The sequence below is a fragment of the Verticillium alfalfae genome, genomic scaffold (genome assembly GCF_000150825.1).
Source record: "Verticillium alfalfae VaMs.102 supercont1.11 genomic scaffold, whole genome shotgun sequence".
In the NCBI taxonomy this organism is placed as follows: Eukaryota; Fungi; Ascomycota; class Sordariomycetes; order Glomerellales; family Plectosphaerellaceae; genus Verticillium; species Verticillium alfalfae.
The window spans coordinates 321,340-338,518 of NW_003315028.1; the positions used below are offsets into that span (position 1 = coordinate 321,340).

Sequence of the window (17,179 nt, forward strand, 5' to 3'; positions counted from 1 at the left end):
GTAGATAATATATATTACGAGGATTAAAAATAGGAGTCAGCACGCGGAGAGCGCATGGGTCATCATCGAGCTGGTGCTCACTAACACGGGCATCAACCGTCGATAGCAATAATGGCTTGACTGGTCATATTAAATTGTTAGTTAGGTACCTAAGTAGATAGGCGATTAGCATTTTCGACGTCGAATGTCACGAAACTGCAGGAGGGAGAGGGCATGGGACTGACACTACATTGCTTGGGCATCTGTGAAAAGGCAAGACAGCGAGTTGCAGTGAAACCAGGCGGAAATTTGAATTTTCCATGTTGCGTAAGGTAGACAGCATGTTCTGACATGTTGATGCGAGGGCTTGTCAATCGGTGGTGAAGATGGTATAGTCAAGATACAAGTCTCGATCTCCTTGCATGGCGATGCGCATTGGTATCGGATGGATGATGAATGCTAAGAAAATAGAAACCACAGCATCGTCTTTGGATGATTGCACATTTCTTCTCTCCTAGAATGGTGTTGAGCACGGAGAGTGTCATGATAGTGCTTGTCGCAGAGTGTTAAGGAGGTTTGGCTGCTGACTAAGGGGCATGCACTCTGTCTGCGACGCGATACGTCAACCCAATGCACCAACACCCAAAGCTCCAGCTCGTTCCAGAGCCAAAGGGGCCGACACGTCCATCGTCCTGGACCTCGAACCCCGACTCCAACATACCCGTCGCCCCAATCGTCAACGCCGTCAACCGCAACCATGGACGCCAGGGCGATGCGGTTCGAGGACGAGAAACGGCGCATAATCGAGAGCTGTTTCAGCAAGAAGGATGTCGACGGCTCCCGTACGTTCTCGTTTCTACCAGCACCGCAGCCATTGTCGTCCAGCTAACGTCCGCAGTCCTCGAAACCTACATAACCCACGTGCGAATCACCGAATACTCATCCTACCCGACCTCACCACCTCCCCCCCAAGCACGCGGACAGAATGCAGAGAAACCACGAATCATCATTGTCGCGGTGCGCAAGTCTGGCCGCGTACGGATGCACAAGTCGAAGGAGAACACGAATGGTACCTTTTCGATCGGCAAGACCTGGAACCTCGACGACCTGACCACCGTGGAATCCTTCACCGGCCCGACGGCAACTGCGCAGAATCGAGAATGGGCAGGCGATACTGGGTTCACTGTGACTATCGGCAAGCCCTACTTCTGGAACGCCCAATCCGACAAGGAGAAGAAGTTCTTCATAGCAAGCTTGATCAAGATCTTCGGGAAGTATACAGGAGGAAAGACGCCCGAGTTGACGGGCTTTGATCAGCGAGAATTGGATCAGGTTCTGGGTGGCGGCAGACGACCGCCACCACCGCAGCAACATCAAGGACAGCCACCGTCGCGCCCTACTACTTCAGACCAGCAACAAGGCCTTGGGCGACCCCCGCCGCTTCAGAATCCAGGGCAACCACCGTCGCGTCCCACAACTTCCGATCAGCAGCAGGGCCCGAGCCGCCCACCGATGCCAGAAGGTGTGTCCAGCAATGTTAGCGGATTTTCAGCCTCCTCTTCAACGATATCCACGAATGCTGCTGCTGCATCGAACTATTCCCTTCAGCAGACCGCTGTGCCGCCTCCCGCCCGTCGATCGCCTTATATGCAGAACGGCACGAATTCGCCGAGTGGTAGCGTCAACTCGTCGATATCGCAAAACCAACCAGCCTTCAACCGACTTGCCAGTGCCAACAAAAGCCAAGAGTCTGTCGCTGCGTCCTTTGCGACGAGGAGCGATGATGCCTCTAGCCTGCCGCCAAGATCCAGAAATGGCCAGCCAGGGCCAGGGGCCTTCGGAAGATACGGTGATACTGCAGAACAAGTGCCAACAATACAACCGCAAACACAAGACGAGAGACCGCCCGAACGAAAGCGCCCACCGATGGATCCTTTGCGGCCCCAGGGTATTGCTGACAAGGATTTGGTACCCGCGCCATTGATGAGCCCAAGCATGCGACGCGATCCCGTCGCCCCTCCTCCTAGAAGCGTTGATAGGATGTCGCCCAGGAAGCCTTCAATATCGCAAAGGTCAGAGTCAAACTCGTACAAAGAACGGCCAGTCACGCCCGGGTCATTCAAGGATCGACCCGTAACACCAGCAGCTTCAGAAGCTGCACCCCCGCCGTCCAACGACGGCCCAGGAGATCTGAAGCCTCCTCGAAACGGCTCTGTATCAACGGTTTCCAGTGCTGCTCCTGTGGCGGTACCAGAGCCCCCGCCGGATCCATCTTCAGTGGACAACGCAGTCGATGACGAGGAGTCCCGCCCAGGCCTTGGCCCCATGATCAAATCGAAGAAGTCCAAGGGCGAAATTGCAGGCGCGTTTTGGAAAGCTGCCAGTGCAGCCAATGCCTTTAAGCCGCGGCCGGGTGGTGCAGGAGAACGTTTGCGTCTCGCTGCTACCAAATCAAGCGAGGACGGGTCCGACGGAATCACAGGCGTCTTTCAGCCGCCTCCACGACCAAAATCCTCCGATGCCGACAAGACGCAGGTTGCCGAGCCCACTCCAGCCGCTGACGCAGTACCTCCGTTGCCAGAGGTCAAGATCACTGTGCCCAACTCGAGTCGCCCTGCAAGCCTGCAGCCCTCAATCAAAGAGGTCAAGCCGGCTGAAATTGAGGCTGTGAAGACCGACGATGCTATGCGCAAGGATGACACTCGAAAATTTGTCATTGCTGGGAACGATGCCAGGTATCTGGCGACGCTGGGTGTCGACCCATCAATAATGAACAACAAAAGCAGTGAATTCACGAAGTGGCTCGACTTTTTCGGCTGGGTTCCGGGTCAGCAAATGCGTTCACGACACATGGATGAATTGAGAATTGACGTCGATCGTGAGCTCAACAAGGCTCAAGCCGGTGGATGGCTGGCACGTTTTAAGGAGGACGATGATCGAGTCGATGGTATCAAGGGCGGTATCGATACCGCTATTGCCGAGTGCGAAGAGCTGGACAATCTTCTGACACTTTACAGCGTTGAGCTATCAGTAAGTTGATAACTGTGAGCGACCCTTATAACATGCTGCATGACTAACCGGAGCAGACGTTGTCGGATGATATCGCATACATTGAGGCACAGGGGCAAGGTCTGCAGGTTCAGACTGCCAACCAGAAGACCTTGAGAAAAGAGCTAGAGTCGTTGCTGGAAACCACGGCAATCACATCGAACGATCTTGGCGCCCTTCGAGGAGCACCTCTTGAGAACCTCAACGGCCTCGAGGGAATTGAGCGCGCTCTCGTCACGCTCTACAAAGCTATGATGAAGATTGACCCGACATTAGGTGGTGACCAGTCAAGAAAAAGCAACGACGGCGGCATCGATAATGATCAGTCACTTGGTCTCGACAACAGTGACTATGGTAAAATGCGCATCGTCCAGGAGAAGAAGCAGATGTACATGCAAGAGAGCTCTCTATTCATGCGACGCCTTGTCGAATACATGGCGCGGCAATTCCAAGAGGCAACGAGCGAGACGAACCGCCAGCTCGGAGAAGCACTGTCACGAAAGGTTGACTCGCACCACCACGATGCCGGCAGAGACCTCCTTTGGAAGTACAGTCCCCTGATCCTGTATGCCAGAGACGTCGATCTTAAGAATTGGGACCGCCTGCTGCAGCTATATCAGGACTTGAACCATCCCGTTTACAAACGCGAATTCCAGCAAATCATGACGGCATGGAAGAAGAACGCCCGCAAAATGTCGTCCGACGAGACTTCTGAATTACTGTTCACGTCACATGCCGAAAAGAAGGAAGAAGGCATCGCCACGACTGCAAGGAAATTAACGGTCAAGCGTAGTCAGACTTTGGCCAAATCCCTTCGCAGCCCTCTCGACGGTAGCAGATCAAATCTCAAGTCAAGCGAAGGCCAAAGTCTGCCTTACGAGACATTTGGTTCCGTCCTAGACGACATTTTGCCCCTGGTCGAGATGGAACAGAATTTCATCGTGGATTTCTTTCACGCAACGACTCTGGACCAGTCAGACTTCCCGGACGCTGTTGCCGCTTTCAGGCCGAGGGACCGGCAGGGTGGTGATTTGAGGAGGCATCGCCTCATGGAGCCTGATCGAGATCTCGCCCGCAGAGTTACCAAGGCTATGGAGGTCATCTTCGTGTTCATGGAGAATGAACTGTCAGGACTTGTTCAATGGGTCCTGACGGTAGATAACCTGTATGTGCCCCTATTCTTTTTGCTTCTCTGCAAACATCGGCTAACCATCTTATAGCCAAGGCGTTGGCGTGCTCGCTGCTATGGAGCGTAAAATGGCTGAAATTTCTCAGACCAACCAGGACTTCCTTAACACACTTCTCCAAAAGCTACATAGCACACTCGAAGGCCGGTTCAAGAAGTTTGTCGATGAGCAGATTCGCGCAATCGAGGAAACCAAAGTCAAGATCAATAAGCGAAAGGGCGTCATCTCGTTCATCCGCATCTTCCCTAATTTCTCCACCGCCGTGGAGAACATTCTCAACGGAGTTGACAAGAACCTTAACATTCGCGGCACTGTCGATCGCGAGTATGACCGCATACTCAAATCCATGTTTGACTCGCTCAAGATCATCGCCAGAGAGAACCCCGCCGTTGCCGTCAACACGGGCGCCTCGGCTGATTCGGAGGATAAAGAAGCACTCAACTTCCATATCCTGCTCATTGAAAACGCAAACCACTTCCTCGAGGAGGTGGATGCGCGCGGACTGGAGGTCCTCGAGGAGTGGCGTGCAAACGCCACGGCTGAGCTCGATGAACATATGCAGCTCTACATTGGTGCCGTCATGCGCCGCCCTCTCGGCAAGCTGCTCGAATACCTCGAGAACATTGAGGCGCAGCTCGCTTCCGGCAAGCCGGGCACCAGCATCGCTGCCCAGCCTTCTAACTCCAGGGGCGTCTTCAACAAGGTCGTCGGCAACTACGACGCGAAGGAGGTCCGTAAGGGCATCGAGACCCTGCGAAAGCGTGTCGAGAAACACTTTGGAGACGCCGACGACCCAGCTCTCAGCCGGAACCTCGTCACCAAGGTGCTCAAGGAGTGCGAAAAGTTTTACGGGGACGTGGAACTGCGCATCAGTCGCGTGACGGCTGATGTCTACAACGGGGACACGTTGTTCGAGTGGCCCAGGGCGGAGGTGAAGAGCGGCTTTTCCGGGCTTGGCAAATAACCTTGCCATGCTTGTGATCTCTGGGGGAAAGGCTTGTGGTAATGGCGTCATTGTGTATTCTCATCACGAAGGGAGCTAGCCGTCTTCAATGCTACATGCGATTATCCGTCCAAATTGTACCCTGTTGCTGCTTGACCGCGTGACTATTGTATCACAGAGTTCTACCTGGCTTGCCTGTTTCATGCTCGTGTCTCGCTGGCTCGAGCAATCTGGCTGGGCGAAGAAAAGGGGGATGTTTCAACTTTCATTTTGGAAAGGGTATGGTTATCGCAAAAGACCTGTTCATCACGAATTCGCATCACATCTCAGTCACGGCACGAGAGGACAATAGAAGTTGAAAACAGAGCAGGGGTGGAAACCCCTGCCACAAAGACGCATTATGATTAAAAAACGACAAATAGGTATCATCGATCGGAATAGAAGTGCGTTGCTCCATGCCAGTCATGCAAATCCCTTCTCCCCCACCTTTTCTTCTCTTTTTTTCACCGGTGAGGGCAAGGGATTTAAATCATCATCTTCATGCAGGGGGGTTGTGTTGTCATGAAGCAAGGGGCCGTTAGAAAGAGAATTCGTTCAAGCGTTCAACAGGGTCGCATCACGCCGTGGCGGCGGCCTCGCCCTCCTCGACGGGCTTCTCCTCGACGGACACGGACGACTTGGCGTCGCCGTTGGTCTTCTTGTCGCTGACATCGGCAGCGGCGGCCTTGGCGCTGGCGAGGGCCTCCTCGAGCTTTTTCTCGCCGGCGGCGAACTTGTCGAGGGCGGCCTTAGTCTCCTTCTCCGCGGCGGCGAGGGCGGCCTTGGACTCGTCAAGCTGGGTCTTGAGGTCGGCCTCGGCCTTCTTGGCCTTCTCGGCAGAGGCGGCGAGGTCGGCCGTCTTGGACTCGAGGTCCTTCTTCTCGGATTCGGCGGCGGTCAGGCTGACCTTGGCCTCATCGAGCTGGGACTGGAGCTTGGACTGGGATTCCTTGAGCTCCGCCTCGGCCTTCTTAGCCTTGTCGGCTTCGGAGGTGAGGTCGGCAGTCTTGGACTCGAGAATCTTCTTGTCGTCTTGGGCAGCAGTCAGTGATGACTTGGCAACGTCGAGCTGAGCCTTGAGATCAGATTCAGCCTTCGTGGCCTTCTCCGTCTCGGCGGCAGCCTCGGATGCCTTGGTCTCGAGGTCCTTCTTCTCCTGTTGACGATTAGCCTGGAACCGAAAGCACGCGTGTGGATTCGGGGCTCTTACCTTCTGGAGAGACTCGACCTCACTAGCAGCCTTCGTGGCCTTACCCTCGGCAGCCTCGGCCTGCTCCTTGAGTGCAGACAGCTTGCTCTCGTCGTCCTTGCGAAGCTTCAGCAGGGAGGCGTGCTCCTCTTGCAGGTCCTTAGCCTTGACGCCAGCAGCCTCCTGCTCCTTCTGCAGGGCCTGAATCTTGGTCTCGAGCTCACCGGTGGCCTTCGCCTGGCCCTCAGTCGCAGACTTGAGCTTGGTCTCAAGCTCGGAAATAGCCTTGGTGGCCTTCTCCTTCTCCTCATCAGACGCCTTCAGCTTGGCCTCGAGCTCAGCAGCGGCCTTGGAAGCCTTCTCCTGCTCCGTGGTGGCAGCCTTAAGCTTGCTCTCGAGCTCGGCAGCAGCCTTGGCAGCCTTCTCCTGCTCTTCCGCCAGCTGCTTCTTCGCAGCCTCAGCGTCGGCAGTAGCCTTGTCTGAGCTGGCCTTGGCGGCCTTCTCAGCCTCGTCACGAACCTTCTTCAGCTCAGCCTCGTGGGCCTCCTTGAGCTTCTTGGTCTCGCCCTCGACGCTGGCACCGGCCTTGGTGGCCTCGTCGCGCGCCTTCTGCAGCTCAGACTCGTGCTTGGCCTCGGCGGCCTTGCTCTGATCCTGGGTAGAGGCGAGATCCTTCTTGGCAGCCTCCAGATCCTTGGTAAGGGTGTTCTGGGACGCCTCGGACTTCTCGGCCTTCTCCTGCCAGGTGGCGGAGTCCTTCTTGGCGGCCTCGAGCTCGGAAGTAGAATTCTTCTTCAGAGCCTCGTTGGTCTTCTCGAGCTCGGCAAACTTGGCCTGGAGGTCGGCCAGGTCCTTCTTGGCCTGGGTAGACTCACCAGCCGAGTCGGCCTGAGCCTTGTCGTGGGCGGCCTGCAGGGTCGTGTACTTCTCGTCAGACTCGACCAGGCTCTTCTTGGCGGCAGCGAGTTCGCTGTCGGCAGAGGCCTTGTCCTTGGACTGGGAGGCCTCAAGAGCGGCGAGCTTCTCCTGTGTGGCAGCGAGCTCCTTCTTCGCGGACGCGAGCTCCTCCTCCGCAGCCGACTTTTCCTGAGTCTGAGACTCTTGCAAGTCGGTGAGCTTCTTCTGAGTGTCAACGAGCTCCTTCTTGGTGGCGGCGAGCTGCTCCTCAGAGGCAGACTTCTCCTTGGACTGCGAGGCCTCGAGAGCAGCAAGCTTCTCTTGCGTCTCGGCAAGCTCCTTCTTGGTGGCAGCAACGGCAGCCTCGGAGTCGGCCGAGGCCTTGCCCTGGGACTCCTGAAGAGCAGCCAGCTTCTGCTGGGTGTCGGCAAGGTCCTTCTTGGTAACGGCGAGTTCCTCGGCGGAAGCAGCCTTGTCCTTGGTCTGAGCCTCTTGCAGGGCAGCGAGCTTCTCTTGCGTCTCGGCCAACTCCTTCTTGGTGGCCGCCACAACGGCCTCTGAGTCGGCCGTGGCCTTAGTCTGTGATGCCTCGAGGGCAGCAAGCTTCTCCTTGGTTTCGGCGAGCTCCTTCTTTGTGGCGGTGACCTCAGCCTCGGAATCGGCAGAGGCCTTGCCTTGGGACTCCTGCAGAGCGTTGAGCTTGGCCTGAATCTCGGCAACCTCCTTCTGGGCGGCGGCGAGGTCAGCCTCGGAGCTGGACTTGAGCGTCTCGTGGACCTTTTGCAGGGCACTCAGCTTCTCGTTGGCATCGACGAGGTCCTTCTCGGCAGCAGACAGCTGCGTCTCCGACTCGGTCTTGTGGGTGTCGTGGGTCTTCTGCAGAGTGCTGAACTTGTCCTCGGCCGCCGACAGGTCCTGCTTGGACGTGGCGAGCTGGGCGTCCGTGTCAGTCTTGAGCTTGTCAAGAACCTGCTGCAGGGCCTTGTAGGCCTCGTCCCTTTCGCCGAGCGTCTTAGACGAGGTGGCGCCCTCGGCCTCGAGCTTGCTGAGGACCTCCTTCAGGGCGCCCTGGCTCGTCTCGGCGTCGGCGAGACGGGTCTGGAGCGAGGTGATCTCGTCACGGAGCGAGGCCTCGAGGGTATCGCGCTCCTCCTTGGCCGAGGCGAGCTGCTTGTTCAGACTGGCGACGTCGTCGGCGAGCGTCTTCTTGTCGAGGTGCAGCTTGTCGAGCTCCTCCTGGAGGCGGGTCAGCTGCTTGGTGGCGGCCTCGAGCTCGGAAGCGTGGGCGGCGGAGCCCTCGGCGGCCTTGGAGTTGGTGGCTTCGAGCTCTGACTGCAGCTTCCCGATGCGGATCTGGGTCTCCTGCTCGGTCGAGGTCGACTTGTCGGACAGCTCCTTGATCTTGAGGCGCAGGTCCTCGGCCTCGCTGGAGAGGGTTGTGTACTCCTTCTCCTTTCTGGGACAGGTCCTTCTCGAGCACCGTGATGGTGGACTCGCGGTCGGCGAGCTTGTCCCTCGAGCTCTGCCTTGCGGGATTCGATCTGGCCCTGGCTGCTGCCGGAGATGGCGGAGACGACGTTGCCCATCGTGTGTGCGGGGGGGAGGAGGAAGAGGAGGAGAGGCGGTGTGGGCAAGCCAAAGGCTAGGAGGGGGGGACAAGAGGTGGTTTGGTTTGCAAGGAGATGAAGGAATTGCCAACCAGGAATGGATGAACCACGCAGTTGCTATGAAAGCTTGCGAGGGGAGGAAGGCGAGGGATTTGAGAGAGAAGAGATGCAGGAGGAAAGGGAAAGCGGCGGCGGGTCGTGGAAGTTTGCACCCCAGTGATGTTTTTTTTTTCTTGCGCATCATGGGGGCGTCCTGCTGCTGGGTGTAGCGGTTCCGCCGTTCACTCGGTGACAAAATGAGCTGTCGAAAAGACGACAGGGACCCTGAGCGTCCGCCCCACCACATCACCTGAACCGACCAGAGTTATTGGCAGCTAGAGGCCTAGAGCCCCCCTCGAGGACGGGGCACCCAAGCCTTTTCCAACCCGCCGAACCCGCTGGAGCTGCCCAAAACGCCCTGAAGCCGCACCCCCTGGACCCCTGGTTGTCTTAGCGCTCCTAGCGTGAACGCCTAGCCGCCCATCTCGCCGCCCATGGTGCTGCAGCTGGCAGCTGCAACCACTTAACGCCGCCGTTGGCCGCTGTTAGTCATCTTCATACACCGACGTTTGACTCGGCATCTCTTGACATTTGACGTCTCTCTCTCTCTCTCCCTCTCTCGCCCTCACACGGGACCCCCACTACCACCACGACCACCTCCAACCCGCCCACCCAACGCGAGATGAAGCCCATCTGCCGTCTATCCACCTCACCTCGGTCTGCCCGAGAGCATATTTCACATGATGTGCAGAGTGAGGCTTCGAACATACATATCGTTCATGCATCCAATGCCTGCATCTGGCAGCACGTTCGCACACAACGCAACCCACCCAACCCAGACAACGCATGCCTGCATGGTTGGCCGACTGGCTGGCGGGCTGGCAGGCTCGCCCAACCACGTCGCCTCACGCCCAAGGCGGTCAGGCTCGACTTGACCTTCCTTCGTCAGGCTGCCACGACATCAGGCTGATCATCGCCGACAACGCATCATCCAATGCCCTCCATCTTCTCATCGCCTCGATTCTGCTGCATCGTCATTCTCCCTCGGGGAGCTCGGGGAGGCAGGAGTCAAGACCTCCCTGGGCCGTAGCCAGCCAACAGCTCCGACCATCTCACCGTCGTCCGAGGTGTGATCGACACCTAGCAGCGCTTGGACGCTTTCCCCCCATCCATGTCTTCACATGTTGTGTATATGAATGTTTAGGCCGACTGTCTCTGATCCGAAACGAACGGCGCAAAATCCGTCAGGCGTCAAGCTCGAGCATCTCATCTTCGGGTCTTGGGAGAAGCCATTTCTTGACACTCTTCATGTCCAATATGTTTCTTGACGAATGGCATGGGACCGCCTAGGAACGAGACCTGCAACTCAAGATTGCCGAGGATCACCGAGTCAGAACCACGATTTGGCTGTTGCCTCAGGAGTGGTAATCCACGAACGCTCCGTGCCGAATGTGGGGCCGGGCCCTGTTATCGGCACCGGTGATGATCGTCCCAATTTCGGAGGTTACGTCTTCAAAACACAGGTCTCATCCTCTCATGACCAATCTATTCGCCTAGTGATGAGCTGGGAGGGATAATGTCCTGGTGGGACTAACCCGTGCTTAATTGCAGGCACCAACTGAACCTGGAACCTCAAGCCCACGGCCACGTTGACAACTCCTGGCCCAGAGTCAGAGCCATCATACCCAGGACGGGCGACAGGCAGACGACACATCTCTAGAACATTCAGTGCATGCAATGAACGAAGCTAAGGTCGACCCCCGGTGTCCGGAAGCCAACTTGAGAGCGCTCGTGATGAATAGAAGATGGGCAGCCACCTTACATGATGGGGTCGCGTGTGAGCCGTTGGTGGTCAGCGTAGCATCCATCCAAACGCTGTTAATGAATTGCGCCTAAAAACAACATGCGGAGACGGCGCGTCATCGACTTCCTTTGAGCGCTGGTTCGCCTGGCGGGGCGGGATCCTCCCTTCGGAGCGTCGTCTCCGAACATGAATCGGACACGGGAACCAACATCATGGCCATTTGTCACTGCAAGTAGCAACGCCAAGACAAGATGATCTATCAATTTCTCAGACTAGGCTTCCGATATCTCACACATCACGCCTTCAGCTTACTCTGCTCATCGAATAAGTTTCATTTTCTCATTCTTCGTCCTTGATGGGGTTAATGTTGACGCATCGTGCTGTGACTGACCACAAAAAAGAGAGATCTGCAGGGCGCCATGTCTGACATATCCCTTAGGGAGCCGCCACGGCCAGGAATGTTTCATCCGCACTATATTTCTGCAGCGGATCGCATCCTTTTGATATATTAATCGGTTTCCTGAGGGATATAGAGCAAGTTCTTTTCCGGCTTGCGTCCATCGCAGACGTCTCGCGATTCAAACCTGAAATCCTGAGAGAGAGAGATAGGCATTCGATTATGCTATAAGTCCTACGATGGGGATGGGTTGACAGCGGGAATGACCGAGGCCCACGATACAATCGACCGAAGGAAGCTTCGTCTCTCAGTATGCACAAGACGTAACCCCTCCCATTGTTTTCGACCATGATTCTCTCACAGCCTCTCTCATACCTGTTAGCTTTGGCTTCCCTAGGCGTCCAGCCTACTGCAGGCCACAATCTTCATCTGCGCCAGCCTTCCGATGCATGCAAGTCCATATCGATTCCTGAAATTCCAGGTGCTGAGGTCCTATCAGTCAAGTCTGAACTTCGCCTGGACCTCACCGGGCCGGCTTGGGATGCCGAGAACCAGAAGCTCACTACCCTCGGGCCACTGGACTTCTGCGAGGTGAATGTGACTCTCACCCATCCCGGCGCAAACGACGAGGTCACCATCTGGGTGTGGCTTCCCCTGAAGCAATGGAATGGCAGATTTCAGGGAGTCGGCGGCGGCGGCCTGCAGGCTGGTCGTTACAGCCTGGACACACTGGGCCTAGCCGTCAAGGACGGCTACGCTGCCGCCGCGACGGACGGAAGCGCCTTTGGCGACGGAGCCAACAATCCAGATCCGGCTCTCTTCCTCAAGCCAGGAGTTCTTGACCTCGAACGCCTCACCAACTTTGCCCACCGCGCACTGCACGAGGTAGCTGTCGTCGGCAAGGCCGTGACGACAAGGTTCTACGAAACCACCGACTTTTACTCATACTGGACTGGCTGCTCCACAGGTGGGCGGCAGGGATATGAGCTAGCTCAGCGATACCCTGAGGACTTTGATGGCATATTGGCCAACGCTCCGGCTCTGCACTGGTCTAGCTTCGTCTTGGCTTTGGGCTGGGGCCGGCACGCTATGCGAGTCACCGGCCATACGCCGACCTTTTGTGCTATGCAGGCGTTTACCGCTGGGAGTGTCGATGCGTGCGACGTGCTTGACGGCGTCAAAGACGGCGTCATATCGGACCCGAATGCCTGCCATTTTGACCCTTCTTCTCTCGTTGGCGAGAAGGTGAAGTGCATGGACGAGACGACTCAAGTCATCACCAAGGAGGATGCAACGATCGCGACGATGATTCGCGAGGGTCCCAAGTCGAGCAGGGGCAGGAAGTTGTGGGATGGTCATGACTGGGGCATCAACTACCTCGGCCTGGTTCCAGCCGCTGTCAGCGGCATTCCAGAGGCTATGGACAGACTCGTCGACTCCTGGATCGAGTACTTTATTGAAAAGGACGTCGACTTTGACGTCTCGACTCTCACGGCTATTGACGATATGACCGATCTCTTTGCCGTGGCACCGGGCACGTACGATAGCATCATCGGGTCCAACAACCCGGATCTGTCTGCTTTCAGGGACGCCGGCGGAAAGCTCATCAGCTGGCACGGCACGGCCGACCAGCTCATCATGATCAACAACACCATTCGGTACCGCGAGCAGGTCGAGGCTGTCATGGGCGGAGCGGATCTTGTGGACGACTTCTACAAGTTCTACCTGGCGCCCGGCGTCGGGCACTGCGAAGGCGAGGCTGGCGCCACGCCGCGGAAAGTCTTAGATGCGCTGGTGGCCTGGGTTGAGAAAGCTGAGGATCCGGGGCGTCTGAGCGGGACCATGAAGAACCTCGATGGCGAGGAGGCTGAGAGAATCATCTGTCCGTATCCGCTGGTCCCGCGGTATGACGGCGCGTCAGACCCGAACGATGCGCGCAGCTTTGATTGTGCCGCGTCCTTTCGGCCGAATGTGACGCGCTGCAGGTGAGAATTCCGCTCTTTGCGTTGACATGGAGTGCTTGTATATACAACGCATACCGTACTTGGGATTAGCTATGCCTCAATAATGAACGCTTACTTGTGTGAGGAGGTCATAACGACGCTGCCTGCATCGTGTCAAGTTCTTACGTTCTCCACTCTTTGATATAGTTTGCTCTTGTTCTTTTGCGTAAAGAGGGCGTCTCGGGCGTTAAAATAAGGACTTGGGCCTAGTTTGCGTTTGATGCGTCGTGATGATCTTTAGCGACGTAGCCTTTGTGGTTTCTGGACTGCTCTTGGTTTCATCAGTGAGAGGTTTCGCATGGATAGACGCCAGTTATGAGATCTCGGACTCTGTGGCAGGTCTATGCAAGTTCGCTGATCATAGGACGCGCCAGGTTTTTCCTTGGCATCAGGCTCGGGAAAGGTCTATAAACAATCACCAATAGGAGCCTTTTGCTACTTATTCTGTAAGCCCTGGCTGAAGGACTGAACTGTGTTCAACATCCTCGTGAGTCCCTCCTCCAAATACTCCTTCTCATGTGCAAAGACAATGCGGAAGCCGCCCAGCCACGTCACTACCAAATGCTTTACCGCAAGCCAGAAAAACACGGTTCTTCAGCAAGGTCTCCTGCAGCTGGGCCTCCCAGAGCCCCACAGCTCGGCTTCCGACAATTGATCTCGACGTTCTTCTTCATCCACGCGAACAGATCGATCCACACGAAGAAGCCGGCATTGCCGCCCTTTCTCGTAGGGAACATCATTTTCCCTCAGAAAGCGGGTGGTGACGGCATAGCTAGCCGCAAGACGTGCCTGGTTCGTTGCGACGTAGGAGTCGACAAAGGCTGTATCAGCCAAGATTTTGGCCGTCGCTTGGTCCGTCAGCGCTGATGGACACGTCCAGTAAGCGTTCGCTTCGACTGCCTGCTGGAATGGCTCGTTTGTGCTTATGATGCATCCCAATCTGATGCCATTGGAGCCGAAATCCTGCCATTTTGTCAGCTTGAAAATTGGACGCCAATTTCCGAAAGTCTCTACCTTGCTCATTCCCCAGAGAACATGTACCAGATCTGAATCGATGAGGTTTGTCGTGTCAATCGACAGGGCTGACGTGAAACCGGGAGCATCGGCCGCGTCGGGGTTATCCCAAATCGAAAGCGCGTAGATCTCGTCGCTGAGCAGATGGAGGCTGTACGTCTGGCAAAGTCGCATGTAACCTTCAATGACGCTGCGAGGGTAGCAGCGGCCTGAGCGATGAGCTGTCAGCCTTCATGTTCATCAATAGATCAATGGCGGGGTGTCTTTGTACGAGGCATGGCTCTCTGGGGCATCACTCACCAAGTGGGTTATGGGGATTGCAGAGGATTAACGCTTTGGTGGTGATACCTCTTTCCTTTGCATCCAGCAGCGCCTGCTCATAAAAGGGGATGGCTTCTTCGCTGAGGGGATCAACTTCCCCGAATGATACTGCAACTATTTGCGCCCTGATTTAGCATTAGCCTGCAATTCTCGTAATCTGATGCTCTGCGCCTGATGTTCGGGAAGCGCAAAGATGGAACCATACCCTGCCCTGGCTCCCATATCACTAGGAAATGTGCCGTAGTATGGCCGCCCCAGTAGAATGCCATCTCCAGGGTCGCAAAGCGAGAACGAGCTCAACTCCAGGGCCGGGCCCACACCCGATGTGATGGAAACATGCTTCTTGAGCACCTGGTTGACTGGGCGGAAACGCTCATTGATAAAATTGGCCGCAACTTCGCGGAGGAGATGGCTGCCGGTGAAGCCATCTCCGTAGGTGAGGAAGTGGCTCTCAATGTTGAACTATATGACCGCATGAGCGACATGGTGGCTTGAGGCCAGGGAACCTGGAGGAGATGTCTTACGGTCTTCTTCATGTACTCAATCATCTCCTTGTGCATCAATGTCTGCAAGCGTTGTGTGAGCATTGATCCCTCGCCATGCAGACGAAATACTCACGTTCTCGGCGACTCCTAGACTCAGGTACCCTCCAGGGTTGGACTCGGGATGCCACAGATCACAGACGACGTCCAACATCGGCGGCCTACTGGCCGGCTCGGCGTGGATGTCGCCTCGGGCCGAAAGACGTCCTGGTCTCGCCATGATGAACAATTGATCTCGATGCTCGAGATTTATCCGCTCAATTTTTAGTCAAGAGGTAGATGGCCCTGCCAGATCATGCTCTGGATGAGGATGGTGGAGGAGAGGTACTTGTGGTCCTTTATACATGTCCTCTCATAATTCCAAGCCTCTGAACTAGGCCCATGACTCGCCAGGTGCCTCCTGAAAAAAAGAGAGAAAGTTAGTCACCGCATGTAGACGCTTAGCGCCTCTCTACGCCCTGCGCCCTACACACTCTCGCTTGCGTTGCCAGCCGATCTCGGTCAAGAGCTCCTACAAAACAGCAATTTTACATATTCATGGCCTTGATTTGAGGCGAGGTCTCAATTGACGTGCGTGGAATCTCAGATTGCGGGGTAACTGTGTTGTGGATTGCGGGGTAGGAAATCGGAGTAAGAAATCGGGAGTCAAGATTTGGCGATTCGGACTCTGCAAGTTTGACGCCTCACAATAGGAGAAGCAACAGACATATCCTTCAGTTGAGGCATCTTATAACTCTGCGTCCCATGCCATAGTTTGGTCTCATGAAGATCTCCGGCTCTCAGGATGCAGAAGTTGGATGTTGCCAAGATTTGCCTGCTAGCTAACAGATAGATTTTGTCGAAGCGGGATTGGTGCTATGAGACATGTCAGGCACGGTGACGTCCAGGAAAACAGTTTGACTTTCCAGTCATGATTCAAGCTATGAAGGCTCTCACTGCATCGATGATCCGCTGGGAGCAGTACGGCGCATGTCGGGTTCATGAGGCTAAGACGAGCAAAGGGTACCACCATGTTATTCCCGGGCCTCCTAATCAAGCCCCACGGCCAGATCTGGCTCTGAGATGTAGGCTTTGCTCCTTGAGGTAGTAGCGTTCTTCACGACCAAGATCAACTGTTACTGGGACAGTGTGTCCAGCAGACCACCAGATGCTTGCTAATCTTGGTACTGAATAATACCCTTGCTGCAGGTTATGGTCAGCAGCGGTGTAACATCGTGCCGATTGCGGGTTGATGGCCTCTTGAGATTCTCAAGAGCTGTCTGTAGCTCTTGACTTGCCGCCAATTTGGCGCCCCATGTTGAGCTTGGGAAGCAAGGCGCGCGCTTTACTCTCCTCATCATCACGTATGAGTTGTACTACTCGAAATTCGCTTCTGAGACACTAGAAATGATAGAAACAAGTCAGTAGTAGGTTTTCGCGGTGCAAGATTCGCATCCAAATTCGAAACCCCGCGATCCTCAATGAGGATATCCTGAGCGTTGGTGCCTGACAGGGGTCTCGCCTTTTCTCGACGGCCTCCGGTCTGCCCGGCACAGCCATTGGCCAAGGCTGATTGAAGACCAGCCCTGCAGACCCTGAGACCCCTGGCAGGGCGTCTTGTAGTCGGGTTTGAACGAATGGGCTGCGAAGGGCTGACTGCACAGCATTGTGTCGTGGCTGCAAGCAATGGATTCTAAAATGAGAGGCGTGAGCCTGATCAGTGGTGATTTATTTAAGGGGACAGCCCAATTCAGTGCCGCCGGTCACGTCCTCCTCGTGCCAAATCCAGATTCGTGCCATCAACCAGAGCAACACTCACTTTGATTTGAGTCCGCATCCGCATCATGGAGCCAGATCCAATTCATCTGGGGCAGCATGTTGTGCGCGCCATCAGCAGTGCCAATGGCATTGCAATCATGTCCTTGTCCATCTACATCGACGCCCTCTTCGATGTAGAGTTCAAGCTAACCATCAGCACGGTGCGTCACCACCATACAGCAGACTATTAGAAGGTATCCGGGCTGAGTCAAAGCTCACTAACTCTGCAGGCCATTCTCATCGTTGTGTGGAACTCCATCATCTTTTATGGCTACTGGGCGTTCGGCCGAGGCCGTAAGGTCGCCCCCTCTATCCTGGCCACCATGACATTAGTTCGCCTGTTGTTCGGCGACGAATCCCACCCACAGTGCGA

At 55.7% G+C, this 17,179-nt stretch overlaps 4 protein-coding genes across 4 annotated transcripts; 2 read left to right on the forward strand and 2 right to left on the reverse strand.

The window, feature by feature from the left end:
• Positions 1 to 736: 736 nt before the first annotated feature.
• VDBG_07927 (conserved hypothetical protein) lies at positions 737 to 5,178 on the forward strand (the record flags this gene model as incomplete). The annotated part of the gene is made up of 4 exons (XM_003001622.1): positions 737 to 821; positions 878 to 3,009; positions 3,066 to 4,192; positions 4,248 to 5,178. The coding sequence occupies 4 exons, from the start codon at positions 737 to 739 to the stop codon at positions 5,176 to 5,178; spliced, it is 4,275 nt and encodes a 1,424-aa protein (XP_003001668.1).
• A 595-nt stretch (positions 5,179 to 5,773) lies between these two features.
• VDBG_07928 (conserved hypothetical protein) lies at positions 5,774 to 9,784 on the reverse strand (the record flags this gene model as incomplete). Its single annotated transcript, XM_003001623.1, has 2 exons — positions 5,774 to 8,924; positions 9,699 to 9,784. The coding sequence occupies 2 exons, from the start codon at positions 9,782 to 9,784 to the stop codon at positions 5,774 to 5,776; spliced, it is 3,237 nt and encodes a 1,078-aa protein (XP_003001669.1).
• Positions 9,785 to 11,477: 1,693 nt separating this feature from the next.
• On the forward strand, positions 11,478 to 13,118 carry VDBG_07929 (feruloyl esterase B; the record flags this gene model as incomplete). Its single annotated transcript, XM_003001624.1, has 1 exon — positions 11,478 to 13,118. The coding sequence occupies one exon, from the start codon at positions 11,478 to 11,480 to the stop codon at positions 13,116 to 13,118; it is 1,641 nt and encodes a 546-aa protein (XP_003001670.1).
• A 608-nt stretch (positions 13,119 to 13,726) lies between these two features.
• Positions 13,727 to 15,229, reverse strand: VDBG_07930 (1-aminocyclopropane-1-carboxylate synthase; the record flags this gene model as incomplete). Its single annotated transcript, XM_003001625.1, has 5 exons — positions 13,727 to 14,367; positions 14,447 to 14,581; positions 14,695 to 14,929; positions 14,992 to 15,033; positions 15,086 to 15,229. The coding sequence occupies 5 exons, from the start codon at positions 15,227 to 15,229 to the stop codon at positions 13,727 to 13,729; spliced, it is 1,197 nt and encodes a 398-aa protein (XP_003001671.1).
• Between the last annotated feature and the right edge of the window lie 1,950 nt (positions 15,230 to 17,179).